We start from the raw sequence: 20,754 nt of genomic DNA, 5'->3' as shown, positions 1-20,754 counted from the left end.
GGCCAGCTCCAGTGGGCTGGAGATGCCTGTGGCATTGAGGGGCTGCTGCAAGGTCGCAGCCTGGCTCTGAGGGAAGATGCTGCACCCCTAAACAGGAATGGAAAATGTTTCCCTTTGAGAGTTTCTGATCTGCACCTTTCCCCATACTCCAAGTTCTGCTGGGTGCTAGACTTGGTGAGGCCCCAAGATCCCTCACTGGGGTGTTGCTCCTTGCAGGTGACCCAGCCTCCTCCTCATTGCTCCAGGAACGGGGATAATTGAGTGCCCAGTGTTTGTGGAGCAGCTCCCCTGAGGAGCAGTCCCAGGGTATGGCATCTGATGGCAGCTCCACCACCATCACCCCACAACCCCATCCGTGTTCCAATGTCCCTGTCCTGCCTTGCTGTAATGCCAGAGGACCACAGCTGCCTTTTGCCTTCCTGGGAGAGTTTGGGTGCCAACTTGGGACCATGCAGGTGAGGTACAGGATCTGCTGCCTGTGTTTTCCCCTGCAGGACAGCTACCTTGAGCTCAGCAGAGAAGGACACACATAGCCCTGTCCCAGATGTTTCTTATTCCTCCCTGGAAGTGTCAGCTCTGATTGGACACTCCATTCCTCCCTGTCCTTCTGCCTTTGCAGTGCCAGGACAAGCTGGAATCACTTCTCTCCCTGGCAGCTTGGGAAGGGGTCCAGGATATTGATGGTTTGGGGAAGATGCATGAGTAGAAAAGAACACCCAAGGAGTAGTGGTAGAAGAAGCATTTATTTTTTACTGATGGGATGACAGGATGTGTCCCAGTGCCAGGAAGGCTTTTGCAGTGGTTAGTGGAGCAGAAGCAGTGGCAGGCAGTGATTTCCCACTCAGGAGCAAAGAGCCACAGCTGGTGACAACTGGGATTGGAGCTTGAGTGCCCAGGAGAAGAAAGGAATGAGAGTCCACAGCCTCCAGGACAGTGCAGGCAGGCTCAGCATGGAGGTGAGTGCTGCAGTGGTGACCCACAGCTTGGCCAGTTGTGACACTGGGGAATCACAGAACACTTCTGGATGCTCAATTTGGAACCATCCCCATGCGCTGTGGCACTAAAGCATCCCACAAACCCAGAGGGGAGCAGCCAGGCAGGCAGACACCCCACGATGCTGTGGGAGTCCCTCAGGCTGCCTCTGGGGACACCAGGAACCCGCTGAAGACGCTGTCGGCCTCGGAGCCGCTGTAAATGGAGCTGCCCTGGGCAGGGTTGGTGGTCAGGGACACGTGGTCATCCACGGCCAGGCTGAGCACGCTGCTGCCCGAGTTCACCTGCAGGATGCCGTGGCTGTTGTTGTCGCAGAAGCTGACCACGCCCAGCCCGTTCTTGGTGATGCTCAGACACAGGTCTCCGTGGGACACCACCTGGAAGGCGAAGTAGTAGAGCCCGGGAATGCGGCAGGTGAACTTCCCGGTCCGGGGGCTGTAGGAGTTCTCCTGGTTGGTGATGATCCTGTCAAACACCACCGTGGTGCCTGCACGTGGCGGGGACAGCCTGGAGGCGGAGAAGGCGGGACGCGGGTGCCCCAAAGCATCGCCGGCCTGCCCTTTCTGCCCTGGTGGCCCTCGCATCCCGGGCAACCCAGGATCGCCAAGAGAGCCAGGTAGGCCACGCATGCCTGGCGGGCCAGGAGGCCCTGGTTCGCCTGCATCCCCTTCGGGTCCCTTGATGCTCGGGCTCAGTGCTGCTCTCCCTGGGGAGAAGTGGGGAGGAGAAGAAGTTCATGCACATCCGGCATCTCCTGAGCTGCTCCCACAGCTTGGGATGCTCCTACCAAGAGGCTCCCAGGCCCCCAACATCCCCGGCTTCCTCTTACCTGGCTCTCCCACATCACCCTTCTGCCCTGGCCTCCCATCACGGCCAGGGACTCCAGGGGAGCCGTTCTTGCCATCCGGTGCCCTACACACTCCGTCCTCCAGCAGGGCCATGCCCAGCACTGCTGCCAGGGTACTGGCTGCCAGCAAGAATCCAGCTTGCATCCTGCTTCCTACAGCACAGGGATGAACTGGAGAGGGAGGCAAACACGCAGATGAACCTTGGTCAGAGATAAGGTGTCCTCATCAGATGCATCCACAGATCTACTGCATTGTCCAGTATGGAGAACCAGACACCACCTGCAGGGAAGGGTTTTGAGGCTCTGTGATCTGAAATCACTGATGGCACTGAAAATCTCTAGCATGCACATGACAGAGCTCTGGGATTGAAAAGCCCAGGACATGGAGCATGGCACAAGCCCTTTCCTCCATGCCCTGGGCAGGGGTAGGGGCACCTCAGATGCCTGTAGAGGATGTTTATTCCAGTTTGGGGGGAGAAGCACTGCTGTGTGGGGCAGTGGCCCCACAGGATAGAGAGCACAAAGGAGGAAAGGATGCAAAGACATGACAGTGCTAAACAGGAAAGGGGAAAATGGCAAATGGGATCCAAACCTCCAACATGCAGAGCTGGGAGAAAGGACATGGATCTATCTCAAAACCTGAGGTTCTCAGCCTGGGACAAGTCAGCAGAGCCCAGTGATGTCCACAATCACACAGAGCAAGGACAGATTCCTGCAGATTCCTCTTCCCCCCGCATAATCTTCTCCCTGTTTTTCTACTTTGAGCCCTTGTGGAGGGGGAAGTGAAGAACGAAGGAGGACAGGGAGCAAGGACTGGAAAATGGTGGCAGCAGAGGAGAGTGTCCCCGGCTGTTTGTGGTGAATTACCTTGGTGCAGAGGCTGAAGACAGGGCAGTGTGAGCAGCTCCGTTTGCTGGAAGCTCTTCTCTGGGAGTAGGGAGGGGTGGGAAGAGTAGGAGGAAGAGGAAGAGGGGTGGGAAGGATGAACTTGCATGCACTGCGGTTTGCCTGGTTGGAGAGGGGATGTGTTGAGTTTCACTTTCTCTCTAAGAGAAAGAAACTTGTTCCCCTTTCCATGCTTGTTTCTGGCTTTACTGGAAACAGCTTGGTCAGGGAGAGCACAGCACCACTGGGTGCCTAGCCTGGCCCAGCAGCAGGGGCTGGTGGTGACTAGGCACAAAGCAGCATGACTGGAGGATGCCCACAGGCTGCTGAGATGGCAGGAGAGGAGAGGTAATGGGAGTACCAGGTGTCACAGCCACCCAAGGGATGCTCAGGGCAGGAGATCACCCTTGGAGGCCTCTGCTCTGGGTGATGGGCACAGTGTCTGTCACTTTGTCATGGTGCTGCTGGGTGCTGACCCCTCCAGATGCCCACCTTGGCACTGCACTTGCATGGAGCAGAATCCAGCAAAGGGATCATCAGTGCCTCTGTGGCTCAGATGGGCCTCGAGTATTTTGGTTGGGTATTAGGGAAAGGTTCTTCCCCCAGAGGGTGATTGGGCACTGCCCAGGCTCCCCAGGGAACAGTCATGGCCCCAAGGCTGCCAGAGCTCCACGAGTGTTTAGCCAATGCTCTGAGGCACAGGATGGGATTATTGGAGTATCTGTGCAGGGTCAGGAGTGGGACTGATGGTCCCTGAGGGTTTCTTCCAACTCAGGATAGTCCATGTTCCAATGATCTCCTTCCTTCTGCCCTCGCTTTAGTGCTTTGGAGACACAGTGTCTAGAGTAGGGTGGGAAAAGATGAGGAACTGGTGATGTTCTCAGTTCCCTGTGGGTAGCTGTGCCTTGCACCAGCCAGATCTGGGCAACCCCAGGAGCTGTGTGTGGCCTCCAGATCTGCCAAGTGAAACACCAGCACCTCCTATCACTGAGTGCAGGGAGTGAGTCCAGGGATGCACACTCAGCTCTGCTGAACAAGATCCCCAAGATGCCACCAGTCCACAAACCCCATCCCATGGGCATGGGAGGTGCCACAGTGACCATCCTTGGGACCCTGGGGACCACCCAGGCCCCCCCATGGGGGACACAGTGGGCAGTGAGGAGGAGCCCTCTCATCCAAGTCCCCTTGAATGTCCTTTCAGGAATCCTGTGGCAGCTGCTCTGGAGCTGGGGCTCAGGGGAGGATATCCAAGGAAAGAAGACGGTAAGCAGACCTGGCATTAGGGTGACTCCAAAGTCCAGGGGAGTTGACAAACCCCCTATTCCCTCTGCCTTTTGCTTCCTGCATTCCCAAGGGAGGTGTTGCATCATTTCCAAAACAGCTGAAAAAGAAAATGACCAAAACTCAGTCCAGAGACCTTTGCCAACAGAGATCTGACAATGAGTTGGTCTTTAATTCATTGACTAGATACCCACTTAATGCAATATGTTACACATTTTTAATCAAAATGTTACTCCATAATAAATCAGATGACCAGAAGAAATGTGATTTTATTTTATCAGCAGAGATCTCCTATCAACCTGTCCTGTAACCATGTCAAGACAAGATGACAGGTGAGCTGGAAAGGACCCACATTCCACCAAATGGTATTTCTGGACAGTAATTGTATTTCTGTCCTATTGCCCTTTCTTAATACACAGCCCAAATTAGACCACTCCATCATTTCACCCAGCATTGATTGATGGCGGTGTCCTCATGCTCTGTGTCCTTTGTCTTCTGCTGTCTCCTTAACACCATTTAAATGCTCAATTACAGGGCCTGGCTGTGGGTTTCCAGCATCTCCTGAGAGCTGGTGCAGGTCTAGGTGTTCCCTCCCCCAAGTCATTGAGATTTCTGAGAAGTGTTGAGCCCCACTCACTTTCAGAGCTGCTGTGGTCAAGCCAAGCCTTCCTCTCCCATCCTCTGAGCAACTCCTCCTCCTCCTCCTCCTCTCTGGAACTGAGACATCCCAGATTGGTTTGGGCTGGAGGGGACCTTAAAGCTCATCTTGTTCCACCCCCTGACATGGGCAGGGACGCTTTCCATGTTCAACCTAGCCTCAGACATTTCCAGGGATGGGGCAGCCACAGCTTCTCTGGCAACCTGTGCCAGGCGCTCTCCATCCTCAGAGGGAAGGATTCGTCCCCAACAACCAATGTGACCCTGCCCTCTGGCAATGGGGAGCCATTTCCAGCGACAGCCGTGGCTCCAGAGGTGCCGGCCGCGGGGAGCCAGCCCGAGCATTGCACGGCGCCATCCCGGAGGCTCCTGCAGACGCAACTGCCGGCACAGAAACGCCGCAGCCGGGCCCCTGCGGTTCTCCCCCTCCCGCTGCCGGGAGCGGGGGATGCGGCGGGCCCGGCAGCGCGGGGACGCGCCGCGAGATGGCACTGCTGCCTCTCCCGCAGTGTGTCCCGGGCTCCCGCAGTGTGTCCCGGGCTACCGCGCCATGTCCAGCTGCGGGGCCCACTCGGACAGCTCTGCCAGGCGCCGCGCGGGCGCACGTGGAGCCGGGATAACCCATGTCCCCCAGCAGCCCCAAAGGCCCTTTCCCCAGGCCGGGGGCGGTTTGGCGCTCCCCGGGATGGGGGCACAAGCGGGCTTTGCTCGGTGACGATCAGGCCGTGGCGGGAGGTGCGGGGCCCGTACAGCCGTGCTGGATTCTCCCTGCGGGGCAGGTCCGGCAGAGCCCCCAGCAGCACCGCGGCCAGGCTCCAGTATGGAGCTGGGACTGACACCATGTAGGGGAGGCCCGACGACATGGAATGGGGCCAGCCCCAAAGAGAGATTACCTGGACTAGCCAGAGGATGTAGAAGCTCTGTAGAGCCCCAGGTGTCACAAAATCATCCCCAAAGAACACGATGCCTTGGTACTTGGGGAACCTCAGCACTCAGGTGAGCATCCTCATGATTTAGGGCACCTGTTATTGCCTCTTGGCACTGCTGCACACCCAGGAACTCTGCTTCAGATGCCCCTGCTCCTTTCAGCACGGGGCAGCTCCTCCTCTGTCCACCCTCCCAGCTGGGGGTCCCAGCGAGGTGGGTCAGTGCCCTCCCAGCCCTGCAGCCCTTCTTGGAAGGGAAGTGACCCCTGCACAGCCTCCCCCTGCCCCCAGTGCCTGCAGGCACACATGAGCTGCTGACAGCAGACAGCAAGGAGAGTGCTGCCTTCCCTGCTGGGGATCCCTGGGGTGCCGAGCTGACGGGCAGGAGCTGCCAGAGGAGGATAAATCAGACAGCTGGCACTTACCTGTCCTGAATGGGAGGCAGTGATGGATAAATCAGACAGCTGGCACTTACCTGTCCTGAATGGGAGGCAGTGATGGAGACAGCAGTGCTGGCAGGTAGCACACACCCCTCTGCTGCCAGGCACCAGCATCCCAGCTGGCCACCTGCACTCACTGGGAGGTGAGGACAGCTCACAGCATCCACCTTTCTGCAGCCACTGGTGCCTGATTGACCACGTAGATGGATGTTGTAGCTGTTGAGCTGGGCTGTCCCAAATAGAATCAGAGAATTATGGAAGCGTAACGTTTGGAAAAGCCCTCTAAGACCTTGGACTCCAAACATTAACGCACCAGGTTAATGCCAGGTCCATCACTGAGCCAGGCCCCCCAAGAGTCACATCCATATCTCTTAAATCCCTTCAGGGATGGTGACACCAGCACTGCCCTGGGCAGTTGTGCCAGTGGCTGACAGCTCTTTCAGTGAAGGAATTTTCCCTAATATCCAGCCTAAACCTCCCCTGGCACAACTTGAGAACATTTCCTCTTGTCCTGTCACTTGTTACCTGGGAGAAGAAACCGACCCCCACCTAGATCCATTGTCCTGGCAGGGGCTTTGGAGAAAGATGGTGCCCTGGAAGGATTTCATGAGATGCCAGGTGAAAATCAGGCTGCAAAGCCACTTGCCACACTGTGTAACACTGTGTGGCATACTGCCACGTGTCTGAAATGTTTTTAATTGCTGTCCCAGGGGATGAGTTATTCTTATGATGGATGCTTGCACAGAGCAGGTGTGAGGAAGAAACATAGGTATGTGGTTTAAGAGCCAGGATTTCAGGCTCCAGCCCTTGCTGGCTGTCTCCTGTCATTGATGCACATCTCTGTTGGCTCATGGGACGAGAGGAGATAGATGAGTGCTGAGCAGCCCTGGGCAATGCTGGGAAAGCTGGTCCCATCCCTCTCTCTCTTGTTCCCTGTTGAGGATGTCAGGGCTTGTCATTATTCGACATCTATTGGTTAATTTGGCTGATTGTTCCCCATTCTTTAATGTATCCGTTATTTATTTATTCTCTGGTGTAACAAGCAGTTCCAGATTGATCACTTTGGCATGTAAATGAGCTGCTCTAGTGCTTGTCACTGAAATTTGTAGATTGGGGGAGTTTGCAATCAAACACAGCCGGAATCTAAATTACAGCATTTCAGGCAATAATAGCAGGGAGAAGACAGGAAGGATGTGCCATAAATAAGGTGGTATCAGAGCAGGGTGCCCCTGAGCTGTGCTGACAACCCACCAGGAGCCCCAGGGTGAGCAGCAGGAGTCCCTGCTCTGCAGAGCCGGGCTGTCCTGGCAGGGATGGCTCCTTCCCCAGGGGAGAAGGGCAAACAGAGGAAGCAAAAGGCTTTTGGGAATAGTAGGGCCTGGCTGGGGACCAAAAGCTGCTCACACTGGTCTCTGAAAAGCATGGGGAAAGTGTTTACAGGACTGCAGGCTGCAGGGAGCCTCAGGACTCTAGTATAGAATACTGATTTGATTGCCACCATGGATCATGTTTGGCATCTTCCCACCTCCATCAAAAGTCAATGGATGCATCCAGGATGAGATTCTGTCCATCCTAAGATCAGTAAGAAAGATCACACTGGGTGAGTAAGGGATTAAAGTGCTTTAGGCCTTCCTGGAGGCTGGGCACAGCTGGGATGGGATCAGGGAGCCGACCTGGACCTTTGCAACATCAGGGGAGAAGAGCCTGTACCCTTCCATGCCAGGGTATACCTGGAACAAAGTCCCCCCAGAGAGCAGGGTTGTCCAGCAGGCAGTGTGCTGTGGATCCCAGCAGAGCTGCAGAAAGGACCTCAGGGATCCCCAGTCCAGCTCCCTGCTCATGGCAGGACTATTCCAGCATTAGATCAGAGAGGATGTGGCTTTACCTGCCTGAGTCTGGAACGCCCCAAGGACAGAGATTGCCATTGCTCCAGTGAGCTCTCTTAGAGCCGGACCACACTCAGGTAAAGAAACGATTCCTGATGTCCATCCCAAATCTCTGAAGGTGTCCTGTGTGCCCACCATCCCTAGTTATGCCATTTGCCATCACAGATAGATTTGGCTCTGTTTCCTTGCAATTATTCCCAAGCAACTGCAGCAGAGATCAGCTCCCACCTCACCCTCCCCTTCCCCTGGCTGACAGCGAGCTGGTCTCTCCACTGCTGATCATAAGGATGAACAATTTCCCTTGAACTGGCCACACTCTCCCTGGTACAGCAGTTTAGCCCACCTGTGCTTTATTCACATTCAGCCTGGTGCCCATTGATTCCCACCCTAACCCTTTCCCTACTCCAGCAACAAGTCCTGAGCCTATTCACCCCTTAAGGAGAGTCCATGGTAGCTCCTAAACACCCTGAAAGGTTTAAAAATAGCTTGAAGTGCCATTTTTACAAGGTGACAACAACAACAAAATCCTAATTCTTGTCATTCCTTTCCCTCTTGGCTTTATGCTACAGGTTTGGAAGGCTCTGAGATACATCCTGGACCTTTCCCTCTTGGCTTTATGCTACAGGTTTGGAAGGTGAGGCTCTGAGATACATCCTGGGCATGGTGGGATTCTCTTCAAATCCCATGGGATGGCCATAGTGGAGGGGAGACACAGGGTGCCACTCTCTAGGCTGTGAGTTTTGCTGCCTCAGTTCTCGATCTGTGGGATTTGGACTCTTCCAAGCCTTTAGGCCATGGTGAGACCATCAGGAATCTCTCCACCAGGCAGGGATGTGCTCATTCCGATGGACTGGGAACCATCAGGCACTGGTTTTCAGCAATGTTGTGCTTCCCTGCTGGGCTGGGATGATCCTTCCTGCACCCTGTGCCCAGACAGCTCCGGAAAGCTACTGGAGCATCATGCCCCCTTCCCAGACTTACCTCCATGCTGTGACCTGCTTTCCCTGACATGAGGCCTTGAAAATGCAGTGGAAGTTTCCTGCAGGTGAGCATCAGTGTTAACTGGGTCATGGCAGCTGGAGGTCTGTGCTGGCTGCAGCCAATTACACCTCATTTTTGTTCAAACTCACTTTCCACAGGGGCTTTTCTGGGAACTCAGCTCCCCTCTACCTGCCCTTGGCTGCTGGATCGATGTGAGCTCGCAGGCTCACTTGTCTCATCTGCCCACTTTGGAGGGTGGCTGATTGCTGATCCTGAGGCTCTGATTGTCTCTGCCCGTGGCCAGCAGGGCCCCAGCATGTGCCTCAGGCTCCATCAGCCAGCCTTGCACTCAGCTTTCCCAAGGAATACATCAGCAGTGCTGAGCACAGCTGGGATGGATGTTTCCAAGGCAGGGAGGTGCTCAGGCTGCATTGGGCCACGGTGCCCACCCCATTCCTGTGCTCTGAAAGCCACACACCTCGAGTGGAGAGAATCTCTGCCCATGGCAGGGAGTTGGAAGGAGGTGGTCTTTAAGGCTGCTTCCAATCCAAGCCATTCCAGGATTGATGACCCTGGTCTAATGAACACAGACCTTCAGCAGCTCTGATTTTGGTGGCTTTCTGGCTTTGCTTCCAAGCAGAGGGCAGCACTACCTGTATCCTCAATCCTGGGGTGTTCCACATGCTTCTGAGGCACTTCCATCAGCTCAACAGTTCCTTGCCCTCCATGGACACATCCCAACCTCTCTGCTTCTGCTAGGAGCTCACCCTCCTCAGCCACCTCCACTGCTTCCCATCAGGACACAGCCCTTCCCAGATGGGACAGACACTTCCACTTGCAATGGCATGAACCACTCAGGATTCACTCCCATCCAAGTCCTCTCTTGCATGCTGAGGTCAAACCCATGTCCTTGCTGACAACTCAGAAACAAATCAATCAACACCTCAGAGGCCTCCCCAGACTCTTTGTGTGGAGGTAGTTGTGTGGCAGCCCCAGCACTGACTCCTTGGCCTGGCGTTATTCTTCACCTGGACTTTTAATTTCAGAGCTCCAACAGGTCTGAACACTGTTTTTCCAAACACCCCAGTGGGTGGCCCAAAGTCCTGAAACAGCTCCATACTCCAGATCCTGAGGGAAGTTTGCACTGGTGGCAGAAGACAGCTGTGATGCTGTGGCCTGTGTATGTCACCAGAGCAGGGAACCACAGAGCATCCTGGAAGGTGGCTACCTCTGGACAGTGGGCCCTTGTCCTCTGGATATTGGGAAGAGATTCTTCCCTGTGAGGGTGGGCAGGCCCTGGCACAGGCTGCCCAGAGCAGCTGTGGCTGCCCCTGGGTCCCTGTCAGTGTCCAAGGCCAGGTTAGATGGGGGTTGGAGCACCCTGGGACAGTGGAAGGTGTCCCTGCCCATGGCAGGGGGGCACTGGAGCTTTAAGGTGCCTTCCAACCCAGACCAGTCTGGGATTCTCTGATTCCATGGTCTGATCTGGTGGACACAGAGGTCCCAGCATGAGGCCAAGCATAAGCACAAGGTGATACATGCAGGACCCTACAGCTGGGCTTTATGTGGCATTTCATGTGACAAAAAGACTGCATTTTTATTTCCAGGTCAGATTCATCCTGTAATGGGACATATTTGGTTGCATTAGCCTTCATGATGAGGATTCAGGGCTGGACAGTGGAATCTCTAAGGCACTCTAATCCTTCCAGTAATGCCTGAATTTTTCAATTTAATTTACTTGGAGAAGTCAAATGAAGCCTCTCATTTGTCACAATGATACAAGGAGATTACAGCTTGTGCCTCCCATTCTCAGTCCTGAGCTGGATGAATCTCCCTAATTCCCTAAAAGCCCATATTATTGGGATGTGTGTTTGTTCTCAAGTGTCTCCTACACTGCTGTGATGTAGCATCCCCTGGGTAGGGCCATATCCTTGCACTTGGAGCTGAATGTGCCTCATCAGGGCTTAAGAGGGGATTTACTGAGCCTTTCAAATTGTCTCCCTCACTAATTAACGACCAGGTTTCAGGTTCAAAACATGCACTTAAATGAACTGCCAAAGTGCATTTCATTAATCTTAATTAATGATTTAAATACTCGGAAGCCTCTGCTCAGGCCCTGTGATTGATGGCAGCTCTGTCACTCTTCTTGTCACCCCTGCCTGTACAGTGGGGACAGGGACAAGGACCTGTCCCTTTGCCTGCTGCCTCGGCATCCAGGCAGGGCACCATTCGAGAAGGTTTGAAGTGCTTGGTCAGAATGTGAATGAGTGACAATTGTTGCTTTAGACAGGAAAACTCCCCTGAATATAAACTGTGTTTTGGGTGTGCAGCCACTGCAGCAAAGCGTGACAATAGCCAGGGCTGGTGGAAAACAGGCTTTGCAAACCACTGGAGGGAAGAACTGGGCAAAGTGGGCAAGAAATTGCACTTCAGACCCCTGCAAAGGTCTGTCCACAACCCTGCAGGGCTTGGACAGCTCAGGGGGCACAAAGAGTATTCAGTGCCATCCCACTTGAGGTGGCACCCGGAGCATTTCCCAGTGCTGAGATGCTGAGGGAAGACCTTCCATCAGATGCACACATGAAACTGTGCAGATGGTCAAGGGAATGTGAATTAAGGGGGGAAGGACCCTCCTGCATTGCCAAAAAACTGCTGCTGAGTCTTAACGTGGAGGCTGCACCCTGGACTTGCTCTCTGCCTGCTGGAGGATCTCTGCCAAAGGTCCCAGGGAATTAGGGTAGAGATAATTATCAATTTAGAGACCAGAGGATGTGATAAAAGCTTGTTTGCGCATCCACAAAGGTGCAGGAAGAGACAATGGCAGGAGGGGGAGCTCAAACACTACCCTGGGGCTATCCCGATATTCCCTAAAGGAGAACCATCAGCCCTCCAAATGTCCAGAAGCCATGGTGGGCACAGGGACGCAGTGCCAGGTGAGGATCCAGACTCCCAAGGAACAACCCCCTTGTCCATGGCCCCTTCCAGAGGTGTCCCAGCAGAGCCATCTGTTCAAGAGTGGAGGTGAAAATCATCACTGGATGAAAATAATCACTGGAAGTAGCTCCTGGGGTCACCTTTTGGACCAAAGACGTTGCTGCCCTGGGTGTGAGACACAATGTGGGATGTGGGGAAAGAGAATTTCTTCACTTATTGTGGATAAACTGGGTGTCTGAGCCCAGCTGCTGGAGGGATCAATGTTGAACATACATGTGTGTGTGTGTGTGTATTTATATTCTCTCTGTCAGACCTGCACCCTGCTCAGCCCCAGGAGCAGAATGAGGCTCTTTGGTGCTGTTGATGTTCTTGTGGGTGCTCTGAGTGTCTGTCTGTGAGCTGTGTGGCCAGGCAGATGTCCAGGCGTACACTTACACAGGTATAGAGGTGTAGATGCAGCACAGGTGTGTGCTGTACACATGTTCATCCTCACTACTGACAGACCTGGGGACAGGCAGCTGCAGCAGCCTCACGTCCCTCAGCTGCTGGACCCAGCTCCCACTACCAAAAAATACTGAAGCCAACAATTTAGTGAATAAGAGACTGGGAATCAGCAAAGGAACTACCCACACTTGTCTGTGCGGTGTCCCTGCTGCAGACCCTGAAGTGCTGCATCTCCAGGTGTACAGGCAGGGAGAGGAAAACATAATCATTTGGGGAGAAGACCAAGGAACTCTGCCCATGATGTCGTTCTTCCAGGAGATGAGCATCCTGCCGCTCCTCTGGGATCGCACCAGCTCGGTGTGTGACACGCAAAGCCTCTCTCAGCATCCCAGTTACTCTGCTTTGGAGCTGCAGGTGACACAGAGCTGTCTGCAGAACTGCAGTGGTACATGCTTGAGTTTTCACTGATACCTGGCTCCTCAACAGCAAAATCTTTGTTCCCTCTCTGGCTGTTCCCTTCTCCCAGTCAAGAATCAGGAAGGGATGCTCCCTTGCTTCCAGGAACTCTGATAAAAATGTATTTTTTAAAGCTCCATTTCCCTGAGTGATGACATTAAGCGTAATACTCTTTCTGCCTAAAGAGGTATATTTTTTCCCATCTGGTGAAGGAAGAACCTTAAAAACATTATTGAAAGGCTACTGCCAGTTTAGACATCAAAAGCTGGGAGTGACAATCCAAAATCAATAATGGTTTTTAATTCAGACCTGATCTGAAGCTGGAATGGGTTTGGGGCAGAGCATGTGGTTTACCAGCACCCCCAGGGTGATGCTGAGAAGCATTTCTAAATTTCTGGGAGACTTAGGGACACTAGACTATGGATGTCACGTAGGGTGGCAGAATTTCCCAGGTGGCTCTGGGGTCCAGATGTGTCCTGAGCAGCAGCTGTGACCTTCTGTCCACCCTGTCCTTTGGCTGGGTGGGGATGGGACCCCTTCCCTCATGCCTCAGGGCTGTGGCTCTGACAGCCTGGTCCCCAGGCTCTGCTGCAGCTCCTCACCCTTTATTAAATATCACACTTTGCGTCAGGTGCTGATTAATTTCTAATCAGATCTGCTTTCCCGTGGCCATCTTCAAGCCCCCAGGGCTGCACTGCTGAGGATCCTGTGTCTCTGGCACCTCTGAGGTAGCATTTCTGCTGTGACCATGTGCCTCAGCCACATCCTCAGCAGAGCTGTCAGACAGTCACAGAATCCCAGACAGGTTTGGGCTGGAAACAAACTTAAAACTCATCCCATTCCATGCCCTGCCATGGGCAAGGACACCTTCCACTAGCCCAGATTGCTCCAAGCCCTGCCCAACCTGGCATTGGACACTTCCAGGGATCCAGGGGCAGCCAGAGCTTCTCTGGGCACCTGTGCCAGGGCCTCCCCACCCTCACAGGGGAGAATTTCTTCACAATATTTAATCTAAATTTATCCTCCTGCCTCCTGCTGCTTTCTCATCCAGCTCTAGAGGGTCTCTGCAGGCTAGGACAGATGGGAACCATGACTGTGACATCCACCCAAGGGAACTCTGGCCAGACTGCAGGGGAGCACTCTGACGTACCTGCCATAACCAGACACCTTCCTTTTCATTGCTGTTCATGACATTTTTGCACTTGCCTGTGCTCTCAGGGGGCCCTGCTGTGTGCACCTCCCAGAACCCTGCGGGAAGGCTGCAGTCCTAAATGTTCCTTCATGGGATGGTCCCATGAGAGGAACACAGGATCATCATGGATCGGGCTGTTCAGTCTGGAGAAGTGAAGGGAGAGCTCAGAGCCCCTTCCTGTGCCTAAAAGAGCTGCAAGAGTGCTGGAGAGGGACTGGGGACAAGGGATGGAGGGTCAGGACAAGGGGGAATGGCTTCCCACTGCAAGAGGGCAGGGTTAGATGAGATATTGGGAAGGAATTTCTGGCTTTGAGGGTGGGGAGGCCCTGGCACAGGGTGCCCAGAGCAGTTGTGGCTGCCTCTGGATCCTTGGAAATCTCCAGGGGCAGGTTGGATGGGGCTTGGAGCAACCTGGGATAGTGGAAGGTGTCCCTGCCCATGGCAGGGGGTAGGACTGGATGAGCTTTAAGCCCAAACCAGTCTTGGATTCTGTGATCCCTGCAAAATGCAAATAGTGTCCTGGAACCAGGCAGTGGGAGGAGGAGCAGTTGCTGCCTGATTGTGCTCGGGGGGTGTATTTGGATCAGATTGAGGACAGATAAATCATCTGCATTCAAAGTGCTTTCCTTGTGCACAGCTGGCTCACATGACAGATCCGGGAGTCAGGGAGCTGGGGGGGAAGGTTTATCACACCTGAGATTAGAGAAGTGTCTGACAAGTGCTCACTCTGTCAGCCAGAAGTAAAGGACCCCTGTGTGAGCGAGCAGCCGGGAAAAGGCACTGCTGGGACTTGCTTTCCTTGCAGACCCAGGACTTGGCAGCACTAATGGGCCAGTGGCCAGGGAGGAGCTGGAGGATGAGGGTGTGCCTGTGACACCTGCACACAGCTCCCAGCCTGTGTCCCCTCTGTGCTGAGGCACCTTCCTGCAGCCCCTTTTCTGTCTCTCCCAAACCTCCTCACCTGCTGCCTGCACTCGTCCCTGCCTCCCTTCCCTGCCCAGTAACTCCTGTGACAGATGCAGACAGCACCAGCCAGAGAGGAGAGCCAGCTCCAGCTGGGTGGAGGAGCTGGAAATGCCTTTTGTTAACCATTTTTAGCAGTTCATTTGGAGATGCATTATTCTGCCAGCAGAAACTTCAGCGTGCTGTTTATCCCTCTTAGGGGAAGGCTGTTATTAGTGCAAAATGAATCAGCGTGGATGCAGCTTCTCAGCAGCTCTGAGCCGGGAGGGCAGCAGGAGGGATGCAGCAAGCACAGAGAGAGCCTTCAAAGTGCCATTATTAATTCATGCTCACATTCATTGGAAGAACACATTCAATTGTGGCAAATTCAGCTGCTTTAGCCACTTGGTGCAAGGGGCTCATGGGAAGGAGTGTTGTGAGTGTGGCTCCAGACTTGGCCTGCAAAGACAGAGTGGACTGGTACTGGTTTGACTGGGACCCTGGCAGAGATGGTGGCCCTCACATCCCACAGCTTGCAGTTACTGGGCACAGAGGTGGAGTCATTGTAACCCTGTAGGCAGGGATGGCTCATGGACATGGATATTCACAGAACATCTCAGATCATCTCCTCCAGCATTCACAGCCTCCTTCAGCTCTCATTTCACAGACTGCACCACATAAAAGAAGGGTTACATAACACCCCAGTGCCCCCCAGTCCAGTGCCAGTCCTGTGGAGGCTGCATGGAGGTTCCCACTCCATAGGGAGGGCGATTGGTACCAGAGATGGATCCTGGTCCTGTGCTGACCCAAATCCCTTGTGCCTGGACTGAGGCACTAGTGCAGGACACAGCAAAAGGCTGCAGGTACGTGATGGGAACAGGAGGCGTGGGAGGAGCTGTGGCACCCAGACAAACAAACACTCCATAAATGCAGGTACAGCACGGACAGGCACCCGCTCCCAAGCACAGATACACCACTTACTGTTCTCTGCATTTGTCACTGAGGATTGTAACTCAAAATAGAGAGGGGTTTTGTATTTTTAACAAAATATATGCCCAAGGAAATGGGCCATGACACTGAGAGTGTTTGGTGCAGGTATTTTGGCAGCAGACCTACAGCTTGTCTTCCTGCCTGATGCCTGACTGCTCTGCCAGCAAGTCTTGATGGACAAACTTTGAGAGGAAATTTAATGGCAGTCCAGGGATGCAGGATTCCCGACACTGGAATTTGTGATGCGTGGGATTTTGGATAGTAGCAGCAGGGTGTCCATGTCCCTGCCCTCTCCAGGCCAGCCATGGAGGGCACCTCCCATATGCTCCGTGCTTTGCCATTTTTGCCTGGAGTATCATCGCAGCAGCACTGGGGGTGATCCAGCCTGGTGCCTCATTGCCAGCAGCAACACCAGCACTGCCCATGAAAAGGGAGGAGTATCTGGAAGATTTTCCCAAGTGGTGGTGCCCAGCAGGAGCAGGGTGGGTTAAGTGACACCAGAGCTGTCACAGGGAAGGGACAGCACATCCCAGCCAAGCCCAGAATGATGCAGCTGAGGAAGGGAGAAGAAGGAGGAGGGAGTGGGAGACATTCTGCATTCCACTGGGGCTTAAACCTGCAGCCCCGTAGACACAGGGCTTTGGGAACATATGTGGGCCACATGAGAGGGGTCTCAGAGAGGAGGGAGGTTGGTCAGAAAGGCTCAGACCTGCGGCTGCAGCAGCGCTGGGCACAAGGAGATGCTCTGGACTCAGCAGAGCCAGGCTGTAAGGATGACAACCTTCCCACAGCACAGGGCGATTGGAATATTTGCTTTGTTTTCCTGGCCTTTGCTGAGGCACTAATGAGTGCTGTGAGGCGTGGCAGCAGTGACGGCGTCTCCTCGGCCCAGCGTGGCTGCTGGAGGGGCTGGTGCCACATGCTCAGCACTGTGATCCATTATGTACAGCAGAGAGCCAGGCCTCACTCAGCTGCACAAACAGGCATTTAACAGGGCCAGAGGCAAGGTCACACGTGGGGAGAGGAGGTCACACCTGTCAGATGGGCTGTGTCCTGGACAGCAGGGCCCTTGGAAGGGGACTGCAGGACAGCACACCTCACAGAGGTGCTGTTGGTGTGGCCCCAGGGCAAATGAGGTGCTGGTGTGAGTAAGAGGTGCCAGAGAGGGGAATGACCTCCCTGTCCTTGTGTCTGACTGAGCCCCTGAAAGATGTGATGTGGCTGATGGCTCTCTCCGTGTCCAGCAGAGGATGTTTCTGGTGCTGTGCTGGGTGCTCCAGGCAGATGGGCTGGTGAAGGTCAGGCATGAGTGACTTTGTCGTAAGACAGACCCTCCAGACCCAGGCAGATGCCAGGTATTGCCTGAGGTGTCACACCAGCTCCACAGAGGTGTGATCTGAGACCCACTGCCCAGCTGTCCCATCACTGCCATCACCTCAACCACAGCACAACCTGAGCAAAGCAGATACTCATTCATATAATGGTATCAAAACATGGTCAGGAAGAGGCTCAAGAACCTGCAACTAAAATGTGCCCAAGGAACAAAACATACCATGTAAATACAGATACTCTTATTTTCAGATCCATTTTCTCCTGCAAACCTCTGGGTGCTACTCACCCACTGTCACAGGTGATGTGAACTCCTTCTTCTGATCTCATTAGTCCTGCTCCATGTGCTCCCACCATAAAAGTTCAGGGGGTTCTGAGGTCCCTAGTAAAAGGAGGATATGGACATGTTGGAGAAAGAGAAAGGCCCAGAGAAAGGTGACAAACTGGATAGTGGAAGGTGAGCCCCTCTGCTCTGGAGCCAGGCTGGGAGAGCTGGGGTGTGTTTAGCCTGGAGAAGAAGAGGCTCCAGGAAGACCTCAGAGACCCTTCCAGAGCCTAAAGGGGCTCCAGGAGAGCTGGAGAGGGACTGGGGACAAGGCATGGAGGGACAGGACACAGGGAATGGGTTCCCACTGCCAGAGGGCAGGGCTGGATGGGATATTGGGAAGGAATTTCTGGCTGCGAGGGTGGGGAAGCCCTGGCACAGGGTGCTCAGAGCAGCTGTGGCTTCACGTGGATCTCTGGAAATCTCCCGGGGCAGGTTGGATGGGGCTTGGAGCAACCTGGGATAGTGGAAGGTGTCCCTGCCCATGGCAGAGGATGGAATGGGATGAGCTTTAAGATCCCTTCCACCCCAAACCTGTCTGGGATTCTATGATTCCTGCTCCAGGTCAGAGCAGATTGGGCAGGATGGTGAGGGGAGACCAAAGAGGCAGGAGCGAGGACAGGGAGTGAGGGCAGGGGACAGCATCTCTTGAAGGATGGAGGGATGCAGGCCATGCAGGGAAGCCCCTTCCTCACACTTCATCTTCCCAGTGCAGCTGGAGGCCACGTGCTGTGCTGGGTGCAGGGAAACCATCAATCTGGCTGTTTGGGCCCGGAGCCAGCACTTAGGATCAGGATGTCACCTCCAGGGAGATGTGGGTGACACTGATCAGTGCCTGAGAAGCTCTGGCTTGGCCCGAGTGTTGGCTTGAGGCCCCTGGAGCTGCAAGCATCTGTCCATATAGAGATGCTTTGCTGTGGTAGAGTCCCTCCTCTGCCACCAAAGAGGATCTGCATCCCTTCCCTTCTGTGACTCCCACATGCAGGTCTCTCCTCTCTGTCCTGTTTCTTGCTGCCTGAGCTGAGCAGAGCTCCAGGTCTCTGCACAGGGACACAGCACAGCTCTGCTGCTGCACGAGCTTTCATGGCAAACTAATTCTGGAGTCACTAATTTAATGATGATTAATGACAGGTACACCACCTTTTCCTTCCTACTTTTATCGATTGGGGAAAAAAAACTGGAGCAGAGCCGGATATTAATTAATTCTCTCAAGTGGAGAGGAAAGTAATCAGACTGAAATCAGGTTGAATTTAGGACTTGCGGGTGAGCACGAGCATGTGCTGAGTGATGAAAATGAGAGATGCCCAGTCTGGCTGGGCTGGGAGGGACAAGGCTGCTGAGCAGATTGCCCTGGAAAGTGCTGGCAAAAGTGGATGTAAGGGACAGGTATCCAGGCTGGACCTGCCCACCTGGGGCACACAGCCAGGCCCCACACTGGGAGGGAGTGGGGATGATGGGAATTTGATGCAAAGCCTGGCATGGATTTGGCCTGGGTGGCCTCACCTCTGCCCTGCCTCCACTTTGGTTCTCTTTCCTACAGGCTGCATTGCAGCATCACATTACACCTCACTGGCAGTGCCCAAGGCCAGGCTGGAGGGGCTTGGAGCAGCCTGGGACAGTGGAAGGCGTCCCTGTCCATGGCAGGGGTGGAATGAGATGAGCTTTAAGGTCCTTCCCACCCAAACTAGTCTGGGATTCCGTGATTGTATGAGCACCCAAACCGCTTGAGCTGCCACAGAAAGCCACATTTTGCAAATCTCTGTGATCATAGATTTTTTGTTTCACCTGGGAATGCCAGAGCAGGGCTAATCAAGGCTGGGGAGTCAATCTGCCAAGCATCTAACAGTTTTAAAACCACATATCCTCCAAGAACATCCATTTCACCTTGAGAAAATACCTCCTTGCCTTCTTCCTGCAAATCAGTTCAGTGGCAGGTCAGGGCTGAGCCTCACAGCTCACTGAGGCTTGGGGCTCCAGCAATCTCCCAAGTATTTAAGCATGACTAATTGGCTTGTGCCTACCATACAAGGGATTTAAAATCTGTATCCTATTCAAGCATTGGTCAGACCCGCAACTGCCTAATTTCCAATAGCATGCACACTCAGCCATCAGACAGGAGACATTCCAGAGTGCCCTTTCCTTTTGCAGTCCAGTTCAGTGTCACCTCACATTAGGACTGGGACCATGAATCCTAAACCTGTGACCCCAGTGAAGCAGTCAGTGATGCTGTGTCAAAATCTTTTGACATTATGCTTCAAAAAAGAATCTTAAAGAAAATGAACCAAATTAAATAAATACAATTAAACAGACATTTTTCATCAGAAAAGAGGTTACTGACTGGGTCCACTCCAGGATGTGAGCAACCTTGTGTTCATAAAGGACAAGAGAAAAGTTTTCTGCTGAAATCTCCAGTTTGGGCAAGGCTTTGTGGGTCAGGTTGGGTTGGACTGAGCCAGGAGTGAGGTCTGTGCTCCAGCTCTATGGGGGAGTGCAAGGCAAACACAGTCTTAGGAATGGCTGGAAAGAGAAACAGGAGCAAAACAGCAATCTAATTCCTGTTCCTGCACCAGCAGCAGAGACTAATTTAAAAGAATCATGGAATATCCTGAGCTGGAAGGGACTCACAAGGATCATCCAGTCCAACCCCTGGCCCTGCACAGACACCCCAACAATCCCACCCTGTACTTGAGAACATTGTCCAAATGCTTCTGGAGCTCTGGCAGCCTTGGGGCCATGCCCATCCCCTTGGGAGCCTGGGCAGTGCCCAGCACCTTCTGGGGGAGGAACCTTTTCCTGATACCCAGCCTAAACCTGACACAGCTCCAGCCATTCCTTGGGTCATTTCACTGGCTACCAGAGCAGAGATTGGAGCTGCCCTTCCACTTCCCCCCGGGAGGAAGCTGCAGACCCCAGTGAGGTCTGACCTCAGCCTTCTCCAGGCTGAAGAAGTCAACTGACCTCAACAATTTAAACACACTGCCTTTAATGCCTTGGAGACAAGGTGTGGGAGTTTGCTGGATGTCTGTGGGGATGCCTCAAGGGCAGGACATTATGGAGACAGCAAGCTGGAGGGAACACTTCCAGCAGACAGCACACAGGCATGGAGATGAGAAGAGACACAGGTTTTTGTAGGGTGGGACTAGAGAAAATAGGTCCAAGCCAGAGCCCTTATGTCCCATCATGTGTGCCACCACCTCCAGAGACCTGTATGATAATGAACAAATTCTTTTCTCCTGTGTTTTGTGG

The 20,754-nt window shown here is 53.8% G+C and overlaps 1 protein-coding gene across 1 annotated transcript; it reads right to left on the bottom strand.

Moving 5' to 3' along the window:
* Positions 1–724: 724 nt before the first annotated feature.
* Positions 725–2,783, bottom strand: C1QA (complement C1q A chain). The gene is made up of 3 exons (XM_039702326.1): positions 2,708–2,783; positions 1,823–2,011; positions 725–1,699 (listed from the first exon to the last, which is right to left on the bottom strand). Exons 2-3 carry the CDS (start codon positions 1,983–1,985, stop codon positions 1,131–1,133), a joined length of 732 nt encoding a protein of 243 aa, XP_039558260.1. The 5' UTR covers positions 1,986–2,011; positions 2,708–2,783; the 3' UTR covers positions 725–1,130.
* Between the last annotated feature and the right edge of the window lie 17,971 nt (positions 2,784–20,754).

Source organism: Passer montanus, unplaced genomic scaffold, assembly GCF_014805655.1.
Source record: "Passer montanus isolate IOZ18808 unplaced genomic scaffold, ASM1480565v1 scaffold155, whole genome shotgun sequence".
In the NCBI taxonomy this organism is placed as follows: domain Eukaryota; kingdom Metazoa; phylum Chordata; class Aves; order Passeriformes; family Passeridae; genus Passer; species Passer montanus.
This window is presented reverse-complemented; position numbering and strand designations above follow the sequence as displayed.

Excerpts from the sequence above, each read along its gene's own strand:
- C1QA (XM_039702326.1), bottom strand. The coding sequence starts at position 1,985 with ATGCAAGCTGGATTCTTGCTGGCAGCCAGTACCCTGGCAGCAGTGCTG. Across the intron at positions 1,700-1,822 it reads GGGTGATGTGGGAGAGCCAG|GGAGAGCAGCACTGAGCCCG; the intron begins GTAAGAGGAAGC and ends ACTTCTCCCCAG.